Source organism: Orcinus orca, chromosome 19 (genome assembly GCF_937001465.1).
Source record: "Orcinus orca chromosome 19, mOrcOrc1.1, whole genome shotgun sequence".
NCBI classification, from domain to species: Eukaryota; Metazoa; Chordata; class Mammalia; order Artiodactyla; family Delphinidae; genus Orcinus; species Orcinus orca.
In genome coordinates this window covers 52,036,275-52,056,370 of record NC_064577.1, presented here as the reverse complement: position 1 = coordinate 52,056,370, position 20,096 = coordinate 52,036,275, and the positions used below count along the sequence as shown (strand labels likewise).

General features: G+C 43.8%; 1 protein-coding gene across 6 annotated transcripts; it reads right to left on the bottom strand.

Moving 5' to 3' along the window:
• Positions 1–3,353: 3,353 nt before the first annotated feature.
• VEZF1 (vascular endothelial zinc finger 1) lies at positions 3,354–19,113 on the bottom strand. 6 transcript variants are annotated; one of them, XM_033431735.2, is made up of 6 exons: positions 18,921–19,113; positions 13,513–14,207; positions 12,689–12,752; positions 11,449–11,650; positions 9,832–9,966; positions 3,354–6,743 (listed from the first exon to the last, which is right to left on the bottom strand). In XM_033431735.2, the coding sequence occupies exons 1-6, from the start codon at positions 18,951–18,953 to the stop codon at positions 6,316–6,318; spliced, it is 1,557 nt and encodes a 518-aa protein (XP_033287626.1). In that variant the 5' UTR covers positions 18,954–19,113; the 3' UTR covers positions 3,354–6,315. The 6 variants fall into 6 exon arrangements, with proteins under 6 accessions (XP_033287626.1, XP_033287628.1, XP_033287629.1 ...); XM_033431737.2 differs by having other exon boundaries at positions 9,832–9,963; XM_033431738.2 differs by having other exon boundaries at positions 11,449–11,632.
• Positions 19,114–20,096: the final 983 nt, after the last annotated feature.

Here is a 20,096-nt window from a genome sequence, read left to right as displayed (position 1 = left end):
TCTTAATTGCAACCCTATATTACAGCACCTCCCAGCTGTCCCTTATGCCAGGCCTTGCCCTGCTCTGGATCTTCTGGGGGCCTTACTTACCTGTTGCTGCTGTTTCTGGCCTTGGTACTTGGTGCCTTGTGTTTTGGGCTTCCTGAACATTGGGACTCATTGATACAAGGGCAAGTCAGCAGCAGGTTGCCATGGTCCCACTAATTTGGAACCAGAGATTTAGGGGATGTGGCAAAACATTTGGAATATACAGTCCGACTTAGGAACTAGCCTCCCTTCTGTGGGGCCCTGGACTACCTCCACTTTATTTGGGTATCTCCCAATTCTGCCTGTATACCAAGGAGGAATGAACCAACTGCCTAAAAGTTACAGGGAAGGCTTCGGAGGGAACAACATTTTAATTAGACTTTGAAGGATATCTAGTGGTTCACAACAGAGAAAATGTGTTGGAGGGTTGCTTGGGGGAGGACATTCTAGGCCTAAGGGACAGAATATACAAAGGTTCTATCTCCTTCCTCTTTCCACAACTCCACCCTCTCCCCAGTCTTCTCCCTCAGACATCCTTGATAGCCACAGTTTCTGGTGTTGGCAAAGTGGCAGAACTTCACTTGTGTGGGACAGGCCACCCTGGAGTCTAGGCCTACTCTCCTGGGATGAAGCTCTAGGATTTCAGGAAGGGGGACCCCTACCTCCTCAGCTGGAAGGGGCTCCTGGGTCCCCACCACAGGTGGGGATTCCCTACTAATCACCTGAATCTTGCCTGTTTCTTCAGCTACTGATTTTGTTCTTTTTCTGGCTAAGAAGAGCATGTCTTCTTTTCTGCCCATTGACTGGAGCTGAAATCATCACAGCTGGCTTACACTAGCAGCCTGTCTCAGGGTCCTCTGAGTAATCATGTCCAGCTCGGGGCAGATGCATGGAAAGGGGAGGAGGACAGGGTGGAGATGACACCACAGGAAGCACAAGGACAATTTCTCCAAAATCTCTCTCCCCCTTCCCTGGGCCTCTTTCTAACCTCCAAATTCCCCCTTTCCCTTCTCTCCCTCACCTCATAAGCAAAGCTGATTTCTCTCCGGCTCTTTTCCCACCATTAACAAAGCTCGGAATTTCTTGGCTCATGACCAAGGGCCTTGGGGATCCAGGCTCCTTCAAGCCTGATCTCTGAGTGGATTTAGGCTGACTCAGTAAGAACCATGGCTTTGGTGGCCTCCCAATTGCCCCTGAGGTTGACAAAGACTTAGCTTCCTGTCCCAGTCTCTGAGGCTGGCTCCCCTCTCCATGAGCAGCCTCTGGAATTGGTACATTACTCCTCCCAGCCTTGGACCTGGGCACTGACTGCCAGACAGAGCTGCTGGACCAGTCACTAGAAAGGCATGTCCCTTCCATTTCCCTTGGTCTCCTCGTCCTCTCTAGCTGCCGTGCCAAAGGAATCGCTCACAGGCAGAATGAAAAGTTGTCCTCAAGTGTCCATCGTTAGCATATTAGTTCTTGCCCAGGGTCTTTATTGGTACATTACTCCTCCCAGCCTTGGACCTGGGCACTGACTGCCAGACAGAGCTGCTGGACCAGTCACTAGAAGGGCATGTCCCTTCCATTTCCCTTGGTCTCCTCGTCCTCTCTAGCTGCCGTGCCAAAGGAATCGCTCACAGGCAGAATGAAAAGTTGTCCTCAAGTGTCCATCGTTAGCATATTAGTTCTTGCCCAGGGTCTTTATAGGTGTACTTAGGAAAAAATGACATTCAGGTGAAAGGGCTGACACAGCCAAATGCAGGTGGACCTCACTTTGAGAAAACTCCATAAACAATGTAAATTTACCAAAACACCCAAGAGAATTCTTCTTGAATGGTTGGCAGTTATATACATCAGAAAGGATTCACTCCAATAAGAAGACTGACTTTAAGTTCTTCTTCTTCTATGTACTCTTCAAAGAGATATTTAACAGTTGGGAAGGTGGGATGTCAACTTAAAGATCATCAGGGATGAAGACAATTTCTGAAGCTATGATGCAAGTCAGTGGTGATACAGAATCTGAAGTGTGAAACTCCATTCCCTTCCCATGACAGGGCAGTTTTTGTAAATGACAGAATACTTGACCCTCATGGTCCAAGGCCAAGATCTGGGTCAAGTGCCTGTCTTGGGAAGAAGAGAGCTAACTAGTCAACCCCTGATGGGCTGGTCCAAGGGGAGGGCTAGATCACACAAAGATCCTAAGCAGAGCCCTGGACCCTCCCTCCATTCCTTCCTTGGGAACTACATGGGCCTTTGCCCAAAAGTGAGCAGCCAAGAGAAGCTGGAGTCTAGATCAATGCACAAACTCAGTCAGTATTCAGCCGTGAACCATAACGCACTGATCTGCCTGGCCCCTACTTTCACAAGACAGGGAGAGATTATCCAGTAATCTGCCAGGGTCAGATCAGTTGGGGAGATTTATAGGCCCAAATGGGGACAAATGGCATTCTTTCAGGCTACAAGACTCTTTAGAGAGGGAAGAGTACAGGACTGAAGGCCAGATTTATTAAGCCTGGGAGGGGAAAGTGATTACCATTCCAGGCAACGATACTTGAGGATACTACAGGGAAAACCTCCACCATGCCCTCTACATCCCGAACCCAGGTCTCTCCAGAGAGGACCAAACAGCAGCGCCCCTTGAGAAGAGTGGAAACACCTGGACAGCCAGGACGGTTAACTAGCAATTCAGTGAAATAACACTTCCCATTCCAGACAAAAGCAACATAAGGAACTCTTCCTCCAGCTGTTTTCACTGAGTCAATAAAGAGACTAAAGCAATTATCAGAGGAAGTTTGGAAAGCCTCAATTATATATGAAACAGATGTAGGTATCCAAAACTTTTTAAAAAATGGTGTGAGATCCATCTTGATTTGCTGTCTGGTGGTACTGTCACTTGGGTACTTGTCATACCTCTCTTAGCCTCCTTGGAGGCAGCAACCATGTCTTAATCACCTTTGTATGCCCTTTAGTGCCTAACAGTGCCTGGCACATTGTTGGTACTCAGTAGACATCTGATGAATCTAGTTGAACATAAATGGGTAGGCAACCCAGCCTAAAACCCTTTTCAAGTAAAGAAACTGGGTTTAGAGCATGCAAAGAAATGTTTGAAACCCACCTGCTCTGGGCTTTACTCAAGCTGACTGGAGGAGGTTACTTCTCTTACTGCAGCCAGTCTGGTGCATTTCCACTCTCCCTTCTCGGTGGTCAAACCGGCCTGACATTAGTCCTTCCCTCTCTCTCCAGCCCAATATCAAGACGTGTACACCTGGAGAAGCAGTGCTTCAAAAATTTCTCTATCATCATGGTGAAATGGTGAAGCTTCTGAGGTATTAAGCAATCCATCATAACGTTTGTGACCGGTTAACTTTAATTTGTCAAAATAAATCTGCAGTTTTTGCATGTTAGTAATACAGTGCTGGTATTGACAGGAAAAATCATCCATCTGCTTACATAGAAACCTTCGTTTAGGAGCACACCTTAGGAGGGAAATGGATACACAATAAAAGGCAAATGTAGGCCAAGCAGCGAGCCCTAGAGCGTAACAGGCTGGATGTCAGATTTGAGGATGATCTAATACAACTGTTTAGCTGCCAATCTGATAAAGGGGAAGCTCTCAACCAGGTTACAACCAGAAGAGAAAAACAAACTCTCTGCTTTTTTCGTGAGCGGTGGCCTTCTTGCCTTCAACATTTGGTTGAATCAGTTCATCAGCATCAAAACTCAATTCCAGTTCCAAGACAGGAGAATTTCACCACACAACCTACTCAGCCCCTGCTTTCAGTGGCCCACTGCCACCCCCAGCCTGCCAACTCTCTCCCTCCCAAAAGAAGACACGACGTGGGTTTATTATTGCAGACAAGCTTAAGTGAATAAAGAATGCATACAAAATATCATTTTAACTGAAGTCATACAATGAATTCTCACTCCTGTTTATTATACAATGAATTGATAAAGCAATCATTCCTAGTATATATCTTTTTTTTTTTTTTTTTAAAGAACTAATACTTTTAGGGTTTTGACGACCACACTCTAGCCTGGGGGTAGGGTCCACACCTGCCCCCACTGAGGACTGCTCCTTGGGCCATTGTGGAGGAAGCCAGGGCCATCTCAATCATGGAGGATTGTGATTGCCAGCCCAGCCAGAGAGAGACGACAGGTCCTAGCGGGCAGAGCCAGAACCCGGTCCTGGGGCTGCATGCCAGGAAACGTTGGCTTCCTCCAAATGTGGCCAAGACCTGCCCAATCCAGACCTCAGCAGGGCCACGCATGGGCCTTCCCTACACGAGTCCTTCCAGTAGTCCACACATAATGCTCTACATATTAAAAACAAACCATTTTGGTACTGTGGATAGGAACAGTTGTAACAAAGTCATAGCTACATATTTTTCTCTACATTTTGTTTATTGAGACAAACTAATTAAAAGGCACAAACATAGGGCATGTTTACATGGACATTATAACAAACATATACATTAAAAGTGTAGGAATGTGTTGCCTTCCTGCTAAACAGAAAGTTCCTAAGCTTTTATATATACAAAAGTTGTACAATTTAATGTCCTAAAGTACAAAAGATCATTTATAAAATTATTTTACACTAAGTACTATTTATTTTATTTTTTTACTACGTAGTTCAACCCCCTCGAACTGTTTTGTATAATGACACACAGATACCTGTCCCTGATGTAGGAAGTCTGCCTCAAATGCAAGGTATTTTGATGCTTGAACTGACACAGTGGGGTATAAATGGAAGTCATCCAGTTTGATAGTCAGTCCTGCAAACATTCTGCAAGATTAACACAACTAATGTCCATTTCTCTTAACTGCAAGATTAAAAAAAGGAAAAAAAACCCAAAACATATTGCAACTTAAAAAAAAAATAATCACAGCGCCTTGGTTTTAGTAACTTCTTTTTCAAAACACAATGCTTTAAAAACATTAATGTGTGACATGATGGTGTAAAGAGTATCTGTCTCCCTAGCTTTTGGTTTCTACTTTGTACTATGTACAGAGATAAAACATCCTGCTAAGAAATAAAAAGCACATGTCTTAACGTGCACAATCATTGCTGGATTTCTGCAGGGAGTGCAGACAGCTGTCTCCCTGAAAACCCGACAAAGCTGATACAAGTGTTTTCTCAAAGAACAAAAAGTGATGTCCATATTTACAAAGTTGAACAAATCTGCACAATACTTAAGAAACAGAAGGAGAACTTAAAAAAAAAAGATACACTCTGCTTGTTCTGAAGGGGCATACTACCTAGTTAGTGGTTAGAATAAAAACTGTATACAATTTAATATAAGACATAAACTCTAGTGAGCAACTAACACACCTTTCCCTGTTGAAATATCAACAGGCTCTGATTGGGAGAGAGAGGGGCATATCACATCCCAGTGCCTCCAGCGTCTTCCAATTAAAGCAATATATTTTAACTGTTCCAAAGTACTCCTTGACCCCTGAATAGGAGTCCCATTGGCCTCTGTTTGTTAGGAGTCTGCCTGTCCGCACACTTGACTTCTCCTCTGTCAGCTGCGGCCTTTTCTTACCAAAACACAATGTGTATATTTTGTTTGTTTTTTTAAGTTTTTTAAAAAAGTCAACTACAATGCTATATTCCATCAGGATTAGTATGCTGAGCAATATTTACATCTCCAAATATCAGGTCACAATCCCTATTATATGTTGAAGATAGAATGATAAATTATCATATGCTTTGCATATCAGAGCTGGTATCACCTTTCCCATAGGGAATGCTGCCTGAAATTAACATATTCCCAAAGGTAAAATGCATATTCTCTGAAATGCATTTTATTATGACAATGCATGTATTTACTCATAAAAACAATAAACACAGACAATTTTACACTAGCTCTCAATCCCTGGATTTAGAACTTCAGGTTAAAATCAGCCATCCACCTTGTATATATGGGAAGAAGAGTTCTGCTAGTGTTCAGAATAAAATGATTTCTTGGGATCAAAAACAGTAATGCTGCTTTTTAATTTTGAAATGGGTTTTGCTTTTTCATGATTGGTTTTAATTCCGGCTTTCATCTTGCCAACTACTATCCTGTTTAAGCAATGCTGTCAGCTAAAAGGAATTTCTGATTAAACTAAAGTGGTCCAGTGATAAGTGACATACACACCCTACTTTGAACAATCCCAGCCAAATTGGAGAATAATGCTACTACACTATTATTAACTAATGTAATAAATCTCCCAATTTCATGGTTTACTTTTTGCTTTAATAAACTAAAAGTAAGTTGCTGGTAAATATTTACTTGAACCCATATTTTGATTTTATAATACTGTTTACCAAGGTGGTGATGTAGGCAAAGCTTGGGGTAAGAAAGGCATGCTCTCTACAGGCCTCATTGCTATATTGAGAGGGGCAGCTAACGTCATAGGCGTGGGCAGGTTCATTGGAGACGTGATCGTGACAGGGTGTGCTATATTCACTGGGGCAGTGACGGGGGTGGGGAGGTTGACTGGGGTAGTGAGTGTTAAAGGAGAGGTCATGGACAATGGACTGGTTATAGTCACAGGGTGCCCTATGTTCATTGGGCTGGTTATGTTAACTGCACTTGAAACATTTACTGGACTTCTCATGCTCATTGCAGCTGCCACTGTGACTGGGTTTGACATAGTCCCAGACGACACAGAGGACGTTATATTGAATGGAGTAGTGAGAGTCACAGGTGTTGTAGCAGCCGTAGAGGTTTGGCACAGGTTAGCAGCTTCTAAAATAAGAAGACAAAAGGGCCTTTAGACTCTCAAAACAGTGAACACAATTCAGTTTCTGAATCAACTTCTTTTAATTAAAAAGGACAAACATTTAATAAATTAAATTATAGTTTTCTACCCTGTGGTCAACAGGAAGGGAGGATCCTTCTGAGCACAAGACTGGGGGCCAGGAATCCCAGCACGGGAGCAGATCTCTTCCGATGCTGTGCCTTTCACAAGACTGAGGCAACTGGCTTAGCCTTGGTGCTTTTGGTTTGGAGTTTAGATTTACTTACCTACCTCACAGTGATGCTGGAAGATCAGGTAATTTCTGCAAGGCACTCTGGGGGGCAGAGATATCAAGTAGGGCTAAGTTTTCTCACTACCACTTCCATGTAGTTCCTCTGAATTCTAAAGACTTTCCCGGGAAGAACCAAGCACCCACAGGCCAGGCTGGAAGAGCTTGTTTACACAGAGCTGGGCAGATGGTTACACAGTAACAGATAATCAGAAAAATCTTCTCACAAGGCATACTGTAACTAGCAGAGAGAGGTGTGTGTCCTCGATGCTATGTACTCTAAAGCCTTCTCAGAGGTGAAGCCACATTCTGTTAAGGTTTTAAAACTCCATTAAGTAGGGATGGATAAACAAGCTGTTTTAATATCATCTGTTTATTTCAGTCTTAGAAAAATCATTTTAGTTAAATAATCCTGTTGTTTCTGGTTGTTTCTTAACGTTGTTTAGAATGAACAAGTATCCCTCAGTAGGTTTATGTTCTCCTCCCCGCTCCCGTATCTTCTTCTCTTTCTGAGGCTAACATAATCACCTACTTTATGCCTGGTGTCATTTAACTATACGTATTCCACACACCACCAGCCATACCAAGGGGGACTAGCCAGGCTAGGAGACCCTGCAGTGAGCTGGGGGACCGTGGTCCTTGTTATCAGCAAAGCCTGGGCACTTCTTAAGGAAAACTTCCCTCACAGGTGACACCCCTTACACCACCCCGCAACAAAATTCAGCACCACCTGCTGGTGTGTCAGAAAAGTGCAGTAAGAAGACAGATGGGGGTGCTGGCTGTGACTTGGCTGTCAAAACGGAGAAATGCATTTGAGACTAAAGATGGAGGTCTGCCCGCAGGCCACGCATGGTCAAATCACCTCAGGTGGACCCTTGAGTCAATGAGCAGCCCTTCCTTGATGAGCATGATGTAACCTTGGCATTGCTCCATACTCTGTATCAGGGATTCCCAAACCTGGCTGATGATCAAAATCATTTACCTAGGGAGGTTTTTTTTGAAAAAAACTGCTTCCCAGGAAATTCAATTGTGAGATTTAGATGGAACCTGGATATCTATCTATCTAAAAAGCTGCTGAGATGATGATCTCATTGTCATCCAGGTTTGGAAACTTATATTACCTTATTTAAGCCCAATATTTAAAAGGGACATGCTGATTCAAGTTCAGGTTTTCAGGTCAGGAGTCTCTTCTCCCCCCAAGACGTGACATTTACTAACATGAACACAGAAGTTTCTAACATCAGTGGTCGTTTCCAAAGAGATTCATGCAACAAATGGGAATACAATAGCATTTTGTTTCACGCAGATCAGAAGATGAGCTAAACAACTGAGTCTTATTGTGCAAGCACACTGAAATACAATACCAAACAGAAGAGTGCAGGAGAAAAGAATGAGGGAGAAAACCGACTCACTTTTGAGGTGATGGTAGCATGCTAAAAATATTCTCCTCCTGTTTTCACCAAATAAGCTTTCACTTACTTGGTGGGTGTGCCATCTCCCCACCTCCCCTTCATTTTCTTTTTAATCTAACCCTATCCCTTTCTGTAACTTAAACACTTTTACTTCTTCTCTGAGCAAAGCATCCTTCGTATTTCAACCTTCGCTTTCAACCCACTATGCAATTATCACGGCACATACACACATATAAATTTTTCTCCCCTACCCACCATTCTCCATCCCTTCTCTTTATCACAAAATATTTAATCAAAATAATGACAAATATTCATTTGGAAGATAGGAATAAGCAGCATCTGAGGCAAAGTGGAAAGCCTATCTGAACTGCTGCATTCTTTCCTCCAGTGCCAGTAGATATATGGAAAAGCTATTCCTTTTATCTTTTTCCAAGTACAGAATGTTTAGAAGGGATCTGAGGAAGGGAATAGCTGCACTACATGAACGCAAAGGATGGAAGAAACTACACAGCAACGGAATTACAGCACAGCCTACATGCAGGGGATTCCTTATGAATTTAAAAAAAAACAGTAAGACATGACAAGGGTGGGGAAGGCAAAACGGAATTTAGGAATCTGTCCTGTGGCTGATGATACATTGACAAAATGATTTAACTGAAATGGCTGCACAGTAGTCCAGAAGCCAAAGCTACAACTACTAAGTTAAAAAACTGTGCTGAAAACCGATACTCCAACCGCTTCTTTATAAGATATATATGAGAGAAAAGCAAACCATGCCCAGTTTTAGTAACAATTACAGTAAAGTCACTAACAACTGAAGTACATACATGTTAAGCTAATGCCAGCCCCAGTGACAGACTGAATTAGATTAAGGGTGAGACCGAGAAAAAAGACATCAGCGTTATAGAGTCTGAAATATGTAATAAATAATACAATTCAGAAAGAACACTAAAGAGCAGAAAATAACACAGTTGTAAGAAAATGAACTTATGTACACATAAGGATATTTCATCTACCTTTAAGAGTGGGACTATTTTAAAAACACAAAAAGGAGCCTTTAATGCATGAAGGTTGACATAAAAATGAACATAAAAAGGAACTCTGAGCGTACACAGCAAAGGACCAAATTTGGCTACAAATGTGTAACAAAATTAAGTCACAAGAAAGAACCTGACAAGAAGTACTAAGAATTTTTATTTCCTAGTAAAAAAAACTTACTTGGAAGCTTGGAAGCTTTGTTGCTAATAACTTTACCAGGTATTTCCTAGCATACAGTATCTCCTTAAAGTGTTTCCATAAAGCCGAATTCTCTAAGCTGTGGCTGTTTTACTTTGTTACTTGGCATACTAGATGAAAACACTAGTCACGCTGTGAGCACTGGATGCCTCATCTTACCTTTCTTTCTTGCTTTGACAGCTTCTTCCCACAGTCTCAGTGTCTCTACCTGCTTCCCTGGCCAGCTCGTCACATGCTGCTGCTGCTGCTGCTGCTGCTGCTTCTGGCTGCTGGTCTCTTCACTCATGCACGCTGCTCCAAAGACAAAGACAGAAACGCTATTATTTACCTGGAAAAAGTGTGGCTATTTTTTCAAAATCCGAACTTAGATACTTTGACTCCTCATGCCTCTATGATCTTTATCATTTGACCTGATAGTTTTTTACTATAGTACATCTTTTGTGCTGCTGTGTCTCTACTGGTCAAAATAGATAAATTTTAAAACTCCAGAGAGCTAGGGAAAACCAACATAAAAGAATTCTTTGCTACATTAAAAAGCAAGTATCTTTTAGAATGGAACTTGGGTAATATTAGCATGGAATAATTAATGCTCATCAAAATATGTAACATAGTTAGTTACCTGACCACAACGATGTACATTAAAAGTAAATTTCTGTAAAGTTAACAAAGTTTGACGTGCTAGATAATGAACCCAATGTACTTACAAAGAAGCAAAAACGAATGAGATTGAAACACATTAACCATTCTTTCCCATTCACTTTTGGCCACCTATTCTGAGAATCTGATGTTTCTGCTGCATGAAGTACATATATAATAGCATACAGAATTAGGAAAACACTTTCTTCTGATGGTTAGGGAGATCTTAGAAAAAAGCCTGGGTAAATGCAAGTATTGAATTTTATCCACAAGTCCCTGGAATATTCTATCTTTTCAACTCTGAATTTAAGGTAAGCAAAGCATTTAAACGTTCAAATGGGTACGCTATCCCTTTTCTCTATAGATTTGGGTTTGAGAAGTAAAATTATGTAACACTGCTTTTATCTTTAGGTTATGAAGGACATGTTATTAATACTATCAGGAGTTAGGGGGCACTCGTGCCTGAGAATCTTCCTTACATTAAATAACATCAGTTAAAATTGCCTGGCATAAGATGCAGCTTCCTAGTATGGCTTCTGCTGCCACGATCCTAACACACTAAAGCTTTTTATTCAAACCCCATAGAAGAAGGGACACACTGAAAAATAGCTGCAGGGAAATTGTGCTCTTCTAACTTGGACGTTATTAGTAGACAGTACAGGATTAAAAGCAAAATAAGTGGAGAGTTTATCATTGTTGCCTGTATACATGTACGTAAAGTGTATTTCCAACACTAATATACACCGTCCATTGGCGCGTGTTTGCATACTTTAGCAACAGGAGGAAACAAGTAAGGTGAACATTAATATAGTCCTGAGAACACAGGTGAAAATATCTTCAATATATTATATAAAAAAAAAAATCTAGATTCCATCAATCTGAAACGCAAAAGAAATACAATTTGGGCTTCCCTGGTGGCGCACTGGTTGAGAGTCCGCCTGCTGACGCAGGGGACATGGGTTCGTGCCCCCGTCCAGGAAAGTCCCACATGCCGCGGAGCGGCTGGGCCCTTGAGCCATGGCCGCTGAGCCTGTGCGTCTGGAGCCTGTGCTCCGCAACGGGAGAGGCCACGACAGTGAGAGGCCCACGTACTGCAAGAAAAAAAAAAAAAAAAGAAATACAATTTGAAGTGTCACCTACTTTTACTGATGCCTTGTTTACATGTATTACAGTTGATACTTTGGCTCTGCCCGTGTGTCTTTAAGTGGCTGGTGATGTATGCTGCGCTCAGGAGCTTCCCACAGATGTTACAGGATACCTTGCCTTCGTGGCGTACCATGTGTGTCCGCAGTCTGTCTTTGGTGGCAAAGGCAGCAGTGCACGTCTGCATGAGGGAGGAAAACTTTTTTTAAATATAGACTATCCTGTTCTACTCATTTTAAAGTACGTTATATTCTAGGTATTACCCTACTCATGTCAGCAAGCAGACTGAGTTAGCTGAATTTTAACTGCATGTGTTACCTAGAATTGTACTCACGATAAAACACCTGGTGAATTTTAGACTCTTACATTTTGAGGGGAAGAAAAAAATATCAACAGAGTAGTGAAAGATGTGAGCTGTAGAGTCAGTTAAACCCGGATTTAAATCCAGCTCCCTGACTCACTAAACAATGTAATACTCAGCAAGTTAGCTAACCTATCTGAATTTATTTCATCTGTAAAATGAAAATAATACCTACCTCACAAAATTACTGGTGGATTAAGAGCCTGGCCCAAGGCCTCATGACAGGTAATCACTCAATGACACTAGCTTCCTTCCTCCAATTGGATTTTTCTTAGAATTCGAATCACTTACTTAATAAAATCAGTCATTAACAAAATTTAACTGAAAGGAGCACAAAAAGACTTCCAGCAAAAAACCAGAATTACTGACGCCTAACACGGTCATTTCATTTAGCAAGATTCTTAACCTCTTCATTACCACAACTTATGTCATTAGAGAATGCTCCAATTTGGCGATAGCAGACAAAAATCCAGTAAGTGGTAACATTTGGGAGAAAATTCATATTTTCTTAGATTATGGTTAAAACAACCTCAATCATCAACCCAGAAGTTAATTTAAAACACTTCATTCATTTATTCTTTTCAAATAAACGACCTTTGCAAGACAATAAATTTTTTTTCTTATAACAATAAATACTGTTGCCCAAGGAAAATGAAATGTAGCTTAACAAAAACAACATTTACATTTTTAAATGGTCTTGCCTCACAGAAATAGAAGCTGTCATTTATATTTTATAAAACCAGAATTCAAATGGACCACATTTACTCAAGTCAGTGATTTTACGACTATTCAAGAAAGGTGAGATTTGACTGGCTCAGACCTTCTGGATAATGTGCATTAAGTGCTACACTAAGGATAAGTCATTTTAACTCTTACTTGGCATTTGAAGGGTCTTTCTGTTGAATGGACATGTTTTACGTGACAGCTTAAGTGGTCAGGCCTGTGAAAGAGAGAGTTTCAACAGAAGATGTAATGGAACACACATAGAGAAATGCTACTTACTGTGATGTTTACATGCTTGGCAGACATGGGTGGGGGACATTTTAAAGAAAGACAGCAGAATTACCAACTCCCCCACCCCCCAGTGCAAGCCTCCTTACCTCTCTTACCATAAACAAAAGTCTTAGTCCTTTATACCTGTTAATTTTCTTTCCTAGTCAACATCAGATCATATTAGGTCTTGATTCTTTACAATTACAAAATACCCAAAGTTTAGTCCTAACACTTGCCAGAGACAACTGCTACTACATTAACTTTAAAAGCCTTTAAAAATGAAAATTAGTGAAATGTTAGTAACCACAGAAAAATGGAAAAAACCGTTCTCTTAAAAGTTTTAAGAGATTCCAAGGTCATCCCAACTTCCAGGATATGTTTCTTTGGTTTGTGCAGTGAATCTCATGTCCAGCCACCCAAATGAATTGAAAACTAATGGTTTCGCAGTGATAAGAAGTACTGATGTGCCGAAAGAAGGCCTGAGTCCACCAAGGCACTTCTTAAATGAAATAGTAAGTTAATCACTATGTCACCACTTGTCAGCCACACCAAACTGGAATTAGACCTGGAGGTGTAATACTTTATCTGTCACCAATCTCCTCTAATAACACAGGCCTGCAAATATCTATTCTCACATAAACCTTCTAGATCACGCAGAGATCGTACTGATACCATAATGAAAAAAAAAGCAAAGCAAAATGCAGTACCTCGAGAAGCCTTTCCCACAAACACTGCAAGTATAGGGTTTGGTGATGCCTCCTTCGTGAGACCTCACGTGGTAAGTCATCCGGTCCTTCCTCTTGAAGCGCTGATTACAAATAGGACACTCGAAGGGCTTTTCGTCCGAATGGGAGAGCTTGTGCCGATTGAGGTGGTACACATCTCGGAAGGCCTTCCCACACATCTCACAAGCATGGTTCTTCTTGACAGGCTTACTGGGTTTCTTGACAGACTGCGTCACGGGCATAGCTGTGGTGCTGGCACTGCTGCTGGGGTTGGTGCCCGAGGAAGATGTAGTGACTGTTGACAAGATGCCTGCAATGGTTGAGACCAACGAAGTTCGGCTGCTGTCCCCAGCGATAGTGGAGATAAGGGGAACCACCGTGGTGGGGGTTTTCTTTGGCCGGGACACCAACTTGATGCCTGTGTGGCAGGACTCGTGGCGCCTCAGGTGATAGCTGTCCCTGAAAGCTTTACTGCAGTAAGTGCACACAAAGGAAGTTTTGGGTTTTTCTTTTTTAATCCCAATGGCATCCTTTAATGTTTCTGGAGCAGCCTGAGGTTTCTGAGTTATTGGTATTGGAAGCAATGGTTTCTGATCAGGGGGCTCCACAGCAGAGCTCAGGAGGGGCAGCAAGCTGTTCTGTGCTGCCTGCTGTTGGTGATGGGAGGCTTCGTGGGCCTAAAACCAAACATTTACACTTCAGAAATTCAGCCTCTCACAATGACCTTCAAAATTCAACATGCTTCAGACAATAGAGACCAGAAGAAACAATCAAGGAGCCTGTAAGCTACTCTCTGCAGCACAGATCCAGCAACCACCTAGCTACTCTCAGAGCTCCCAATACAAAGCATTAAAATCACTGCACAGACACAAAACTTTTGCGAGTAAGTTGCTGACAGTGATCTTGCTTTCAAACAGCTGACTAAACTACACACCACCCTGGTTCATAAGGGACATACCAGCTGATGAAATGAGTCTGCATTAGTCTGTCAGTGCTGAGACCAAGTTTAAATAACTTGTCAAAAAAATTACACTCCAGACTTAACTATTTAACAGTACCTTACTGCAGTAATCCACAAGCCACACACTCACACATACACATATAGACATGTAATCATCTACTTGTCTATTTTACCTAGGAAAATAGATGTCTCTCCCCTTCCATCACAAACTCTCAGTGACCGAGGAAAGAGGCTGTTGCTAAGTAATACAAGGAATCTAGGTCTCTGAATACATATGCTAGTGGTTAAGTTTACTTTTAAAGTTTCCACTTAACTCTACTAAAAGATTTGGTTGAAATGGAATCTGCTATTAATCATCCTGGAAGGCATCTGTGAAGGCAGCCCCCAGCAAACACCTGTCAATTGTTTCTCAGTTCATTTAATCTTACACTAGAAGTCTGCATCCTTTAGCAACACTAGCTGTTCAAACCCTAAACTCAGACTAATAAGAAAGAACAAACTATAAATAATTTAAATTCCTTTCATTTTCATCTTCTTCTAGCAGTGGTAGGGCGAGTTAAAGTATTGGACATTTGCTGTTATAAAGTGCTTTTCCACTCCAAAACTGGGAGCTGGACAATGTTTGGAAATTTTCTTTAGCTGCACTGAAACCAAAATTTCATTGTGGGTCAGGTTCTTGGTATTTAGGAGTAGTTACTCACTTGGTTTTGATTCTTCCAAAATTCTCCATACCTCTATACTGATTAACATTTAGGAAATGATGGGAAAAAATTCCTGAAATAGTTCTTCCTAATATGCTGTATTTGATCAACATTATTTTTGAAACTCTGGACAGTGAGCTCGAGCCCCTATGCTTGAGTTTTGTCATCCTAAAAGGATACATGCACTCAGAGGTAAGAGTTCCAAATATTTTAAGCATACAGTGTCCTAGGAAGGGCCCATCCCATCATCTCAGACACTCTAGACACTTATTTACCCTTTTCACTCTAAATCTAAGTTCTACATTACACTCCATTAAGTAAAAAAATATGGAGACACACAGACACACTCACACAGAGCTCCTCTCCTGACGAATAAGAACACCTACCACACACAGCTCCATGTTTACTTGATAGCAGCACAACAGCTAAGCCTAGAACCAGACTTCCCTAAATCATCAGGAGGTGTCATATCCAGAGTTAACCACTTTCAATTTAACTATTTTGACTGAATCTTCCTTTGAGTCCTGGAAGTACTCATAGAAATTGTGTGCTTACTTATGAGTATCTTTCTGGACTTAGTGCTCACACTGAGTCCACTTTTAATTTAATTTATGGAGCTCCTGTAATTGTCAGGGTCTACCCAAGTGACTTTAGTAAAAACTTTATAGAATTTGGACTCTAATCTTACCCCCTTTCCAACCTGGCTGTAGGATGCCCAAGCTTCCGTACAGTATACAAACGGTTAATAGCTGAAGATAGCTCAAGATATACAATTTCAAAGGCTAACAGATCAGATAATAGGGAAAGCAAATCTTCTGGACAAAGTTCAGACTTATAGTGTTCAGAGGCATTTTTCAATTCTAAACAACCATTAGTTCGATGGAGTACTAAAAGCACTTACTGCCATTTTACCAATTCAGATGTCTGTGGCAACATAAAGTATTTTTACAGCATTGCTGAAGCTCACTCTCACAGGAGGGTCACACCAGGTCCCTGCTTCTCGGGTGAAATGCTGTAGAATGCCTCGCCCACTACGGGAATCACTCTCTGAGGATTCCTAGGATCCCCACACTTCTATATGAAGCCTTCTAAGAGGGGAACTGGGTTTCCCCAACTTGTTCTCTGAGGGAGAGACAGAGTAAAATAACAACCATGGCCTGCCTTCCGTTAAGTGATTTTTAAAAATATATAACTTCTGGGTAGACTTTTATTTGACTAGCATCATCAAACCAAAGTTTTAATTTTATCTCCCATCTCTTTCAACTGCAAGGCTTTTTTAACCCTGCCCAAGCTTTCCTCTTCTGGGGCTGGCAAAAAAAACAAAACAGAAATGTTATTTCATCACCCAGGGTGGTAGGATATGGCACCATGAAATCTCCAGTGCCAGAGGGTAAAAGATTTTGTTCTGAAGGAAACTGGCATCAGTGAGTCATATCTTGAATGTCCTATTAGGAGAATCATTCATCAAACACTTTAACAGATATGGGTTTCACTTTCCACCAGGTTATTTGGAAAGCAAGCAGGTATTAAATTGTTTTAAAATATAAATTCAACAGGATGCTCCAGGAAACAAATGAGAGAGTTTAACTCTCCATTTCCCCAGTGAAAATTACTTAAAACTGGAACTGAGTAAGTCTATTCATACCTTTCCAGAGAAAAGACTGAAATATTCTCTTTACCCATTCAACTGTCCTCGGCTCTAAATTATAAGTTTTCCAACAATTTTCACTGCACACATTGCCAAGCCCAGGATCAAATATTAGCTTTCACACTTCTCCATCAGGTGGAAAAAAAGATTTTAATAGCTGAAAAAAATTAAATAATATAAAATCTAATTAAAAAGTTGATCATTAAATGCTTGGCATTTGCTTTCCCCAGGAAAAGAATAATAAAAGTATTCCAAAAGATTTTTCAACTAGTTTTCCAAAAATTAGTTACGGGGTTTTCCTTTACATAAAGAACTCTCGTTTTTTTCCAATCTCCATTGAGAGCACGTTTAATATGGTAAATCTAAATCATTCCTCATGTGAAAAATCACTGCAGTGGCCCATTAATCCCATATTTTAAAATGACCATTTGAAAGCTTTTTCTAGAGAGGGCATTTGCCACCTTTACACCAACCTGGATGCAAGCTAGTTATGTATCATTTTTTTCCAATGCATTTTTAAGTTGACTTATCACATTATCAAGCTCATCAAAGCACTTGTTAAAACAATACAAGATCACAGTAAAGGCCAAGTTAGTGAATTCCGTAATTTTGGGTATGTTCAATTTTAAGAAGCCCGAATATATTTCAATTACTTAAAAATCAAATTACATTCGAAAGAATATGTCTTAAAACAATAAACCATCTCTACACAGTAGGCACTGTTTGAATTATCCAGTTCCTTATATTAACTCCACTGGGATGGGTCCAGTGGCTGGGAGGATTTTTTTTGAAAATTCTGCATCCGTTCCTGGTTAGTTCCAAAAGGTCTCAAGCGCCCAAGCTACGCATTTGGGATTTCACGAAGTTATTCAAAGAAGGAAAATAACTCAGAGAGGCGGGAAGAACGCACTTAAAGTGACGAGCTTCCTAACCTCCGGTTCCTAAGTTTCCCCGTGAGCTCATTACTACTGCCCATTAAGTGCTTCGTTTTCAAACAGAAACGAAGCGGGGAAAAAATAAGTTCTAGGTCTTCCAAATAGGGGTCCCCACCTCAGATGGGCGGGCAAGAAGGTTGCCAACGCATCGGCTACAGTCACCTTCAAGTTTCTTGCAAAAAGTGAAGACCAACACCCCACGAATGACTCATCTGGGGGCTCTGTAAGCGGACTTTGTTTGCTCTCTCCACTGGCCGTCTCCCCCACTTGGTTGGAGGAAACGCTAAAGGTGGGACGAGAGAGAAACGCGCCCCAGCAGAAGGTGGGGCCTCCCGGAGTGCCGGGCCCCCGCCCCCCCCACCCCCGGCCGGGGGATTCCCCGGGCTGAATGGGACGGCGGTAGAGCTGGACAGAGGGAGAGGGTGTCAGCTGCCAAGGCTCGGCACTGGCTTGGGAATGAAAACACGTAAATCCAACGAAAAAGTTTGGGGAGGGGATACACGTTTACAGCACCCCCCAACTGGGTAAACATGAGGGGGGCGGCGGGAAGGGGGAGTGGCGGGGAGCCCAAGGATACCCGCTATTCGCGGGGACTCGAGCGGGGGGGGCTTGTCAGAAAGTCAACATATACACACAAAAAGGAGACAGGGAGGTGAAAAGAACGGAGAACGAGCGAAAAGATGGATGAAGTGGGGGGGGGAAGTGAGCAGGACCCGGGGACCCCCCTCACCCCACGGTGCGGGCCCGGGCCCGGCGCGCCGTGGCCGAGCGGACCGCGCTATCCAGCGGCCCGGCGCCCTCCTTTCTCTGGGCCGCGGCTGGTGACAGCGACCGGCCTCCTCCCTTCCCCTTCAGGGCGGGAGGGAAGGGTGTGTGTGTGTGTGTGCGCGTGTGTGTTTGTGTGCTGGGGGGGACCGGGGGTCACCCCGAGGCCTGCTCTCTTCCCCGCACCCCGTGAGGCCGCCTCCTTTCACCTCAGCAGCCCCGCTCCGCCGAGGCGGGCGGGCGGAAAAACAAAGGGGGATTAAGGCCGGGCCGGAGAGCGGAGCCGGGAGGGAGGGGAGGAGGAGCGCCCGCCCGCCCGCCAGCCCCGGGCCCGGCCCCCCTGTCCCCCCCGTGTCCCCCCCGGGGGGGGCCCCCCGTACCTGGAACAGGAACGCGGTCCAGTTGGCCTCCATGGCTGCAGCGGCCGACCCCCCTCCTCCCCACTCCCCCCCGCTCGGGGAGCCTCCTCAGGCGGAGGAGGCGACAACAAAGCGGCGGCGGCGGCGGCGGCAGCGGCAGCGGCGGCTCCTCAACATGGCAGCGCCGAGCGCGGCCACTTCCGGTAACCTCCGGGACGCACCACCGCCGCGGCGAGCGCGGGCGGGGGGGGAGCCCCGACCCGGCCGCCGCCGCCCCCAGTGGCCCGGACCCCTCCCGGGCGTCCCCGCGGCCCGCTCGCCGCCTCGGAGCTCAGCCAGTGCCTGCGGGCGGTGGGGTCAGGGCCCCCGCGGGGGGGCTGGGGTGGGGCCGGGGGCGGGGATGGGGCGCGGCGTCCCCCCCCGCGGGGGTGTGTGGTGCTGCGGTCCGTGGCTCAGGCAGCTGGAACAGGGGGAGCTCAGGAGAGAAGATGGAGGACGCCAGGGTCTGGCGCTGGCTCGCTGGGCACGGCCGGGCCAGCTCCCGTGACTCAAACCCGGTGCCCGACAGCATCGCGTCCCTCTCAGGCCCTCAGCGGAAGGCACAGGCCACGGTGGCCCCCGGGCTCTTCAGTTCCTTTCGCGCAGCACAGCCCCTACCTCCAAACTGGGGGAAGCCCCTTCGACTTGCAGTGTCTTTCCCCTCTGGTATTTCATTCCAGCGAAACCTTCCGCACTCTTGCTGGATACGCATCTACCTCTGAGTGGCCTTCCAACTCAAGCAGGGAATCCCACTGGGGTGCAGCCTCAGATCCTCCCTGTGCGGAGGGAAACACTTCCCACGCGTAGAGGTGTCATTACTGGGTTATTCTTGGGTGAAGGGCTGAGCTTCCCCATCCTCTTCTTAACTCCAGATATGATGTGAGATTCTATCGAACACCCCCCTCTCCCGCCAACAAAAATATTTTTTTTTAATTAAAGAGAAAGTACAGACAAAAAATTGTTTTAGTGCTTTAGTACAGTCTACTTCCTCACCCCCCAAAACAAGAATCGAACTTCTGGTTGGACAGCGCCAGTTGTCACTGAGGTGACCCCAGCCTCTGTTTGCAGTTCCAAGTCTTCCGTGTAGGCGTCACTGCTACTGGAACTTTGTACGATGATGCCCTGAACATTTTCTATCAAAGACAAGCTGTTATTAAA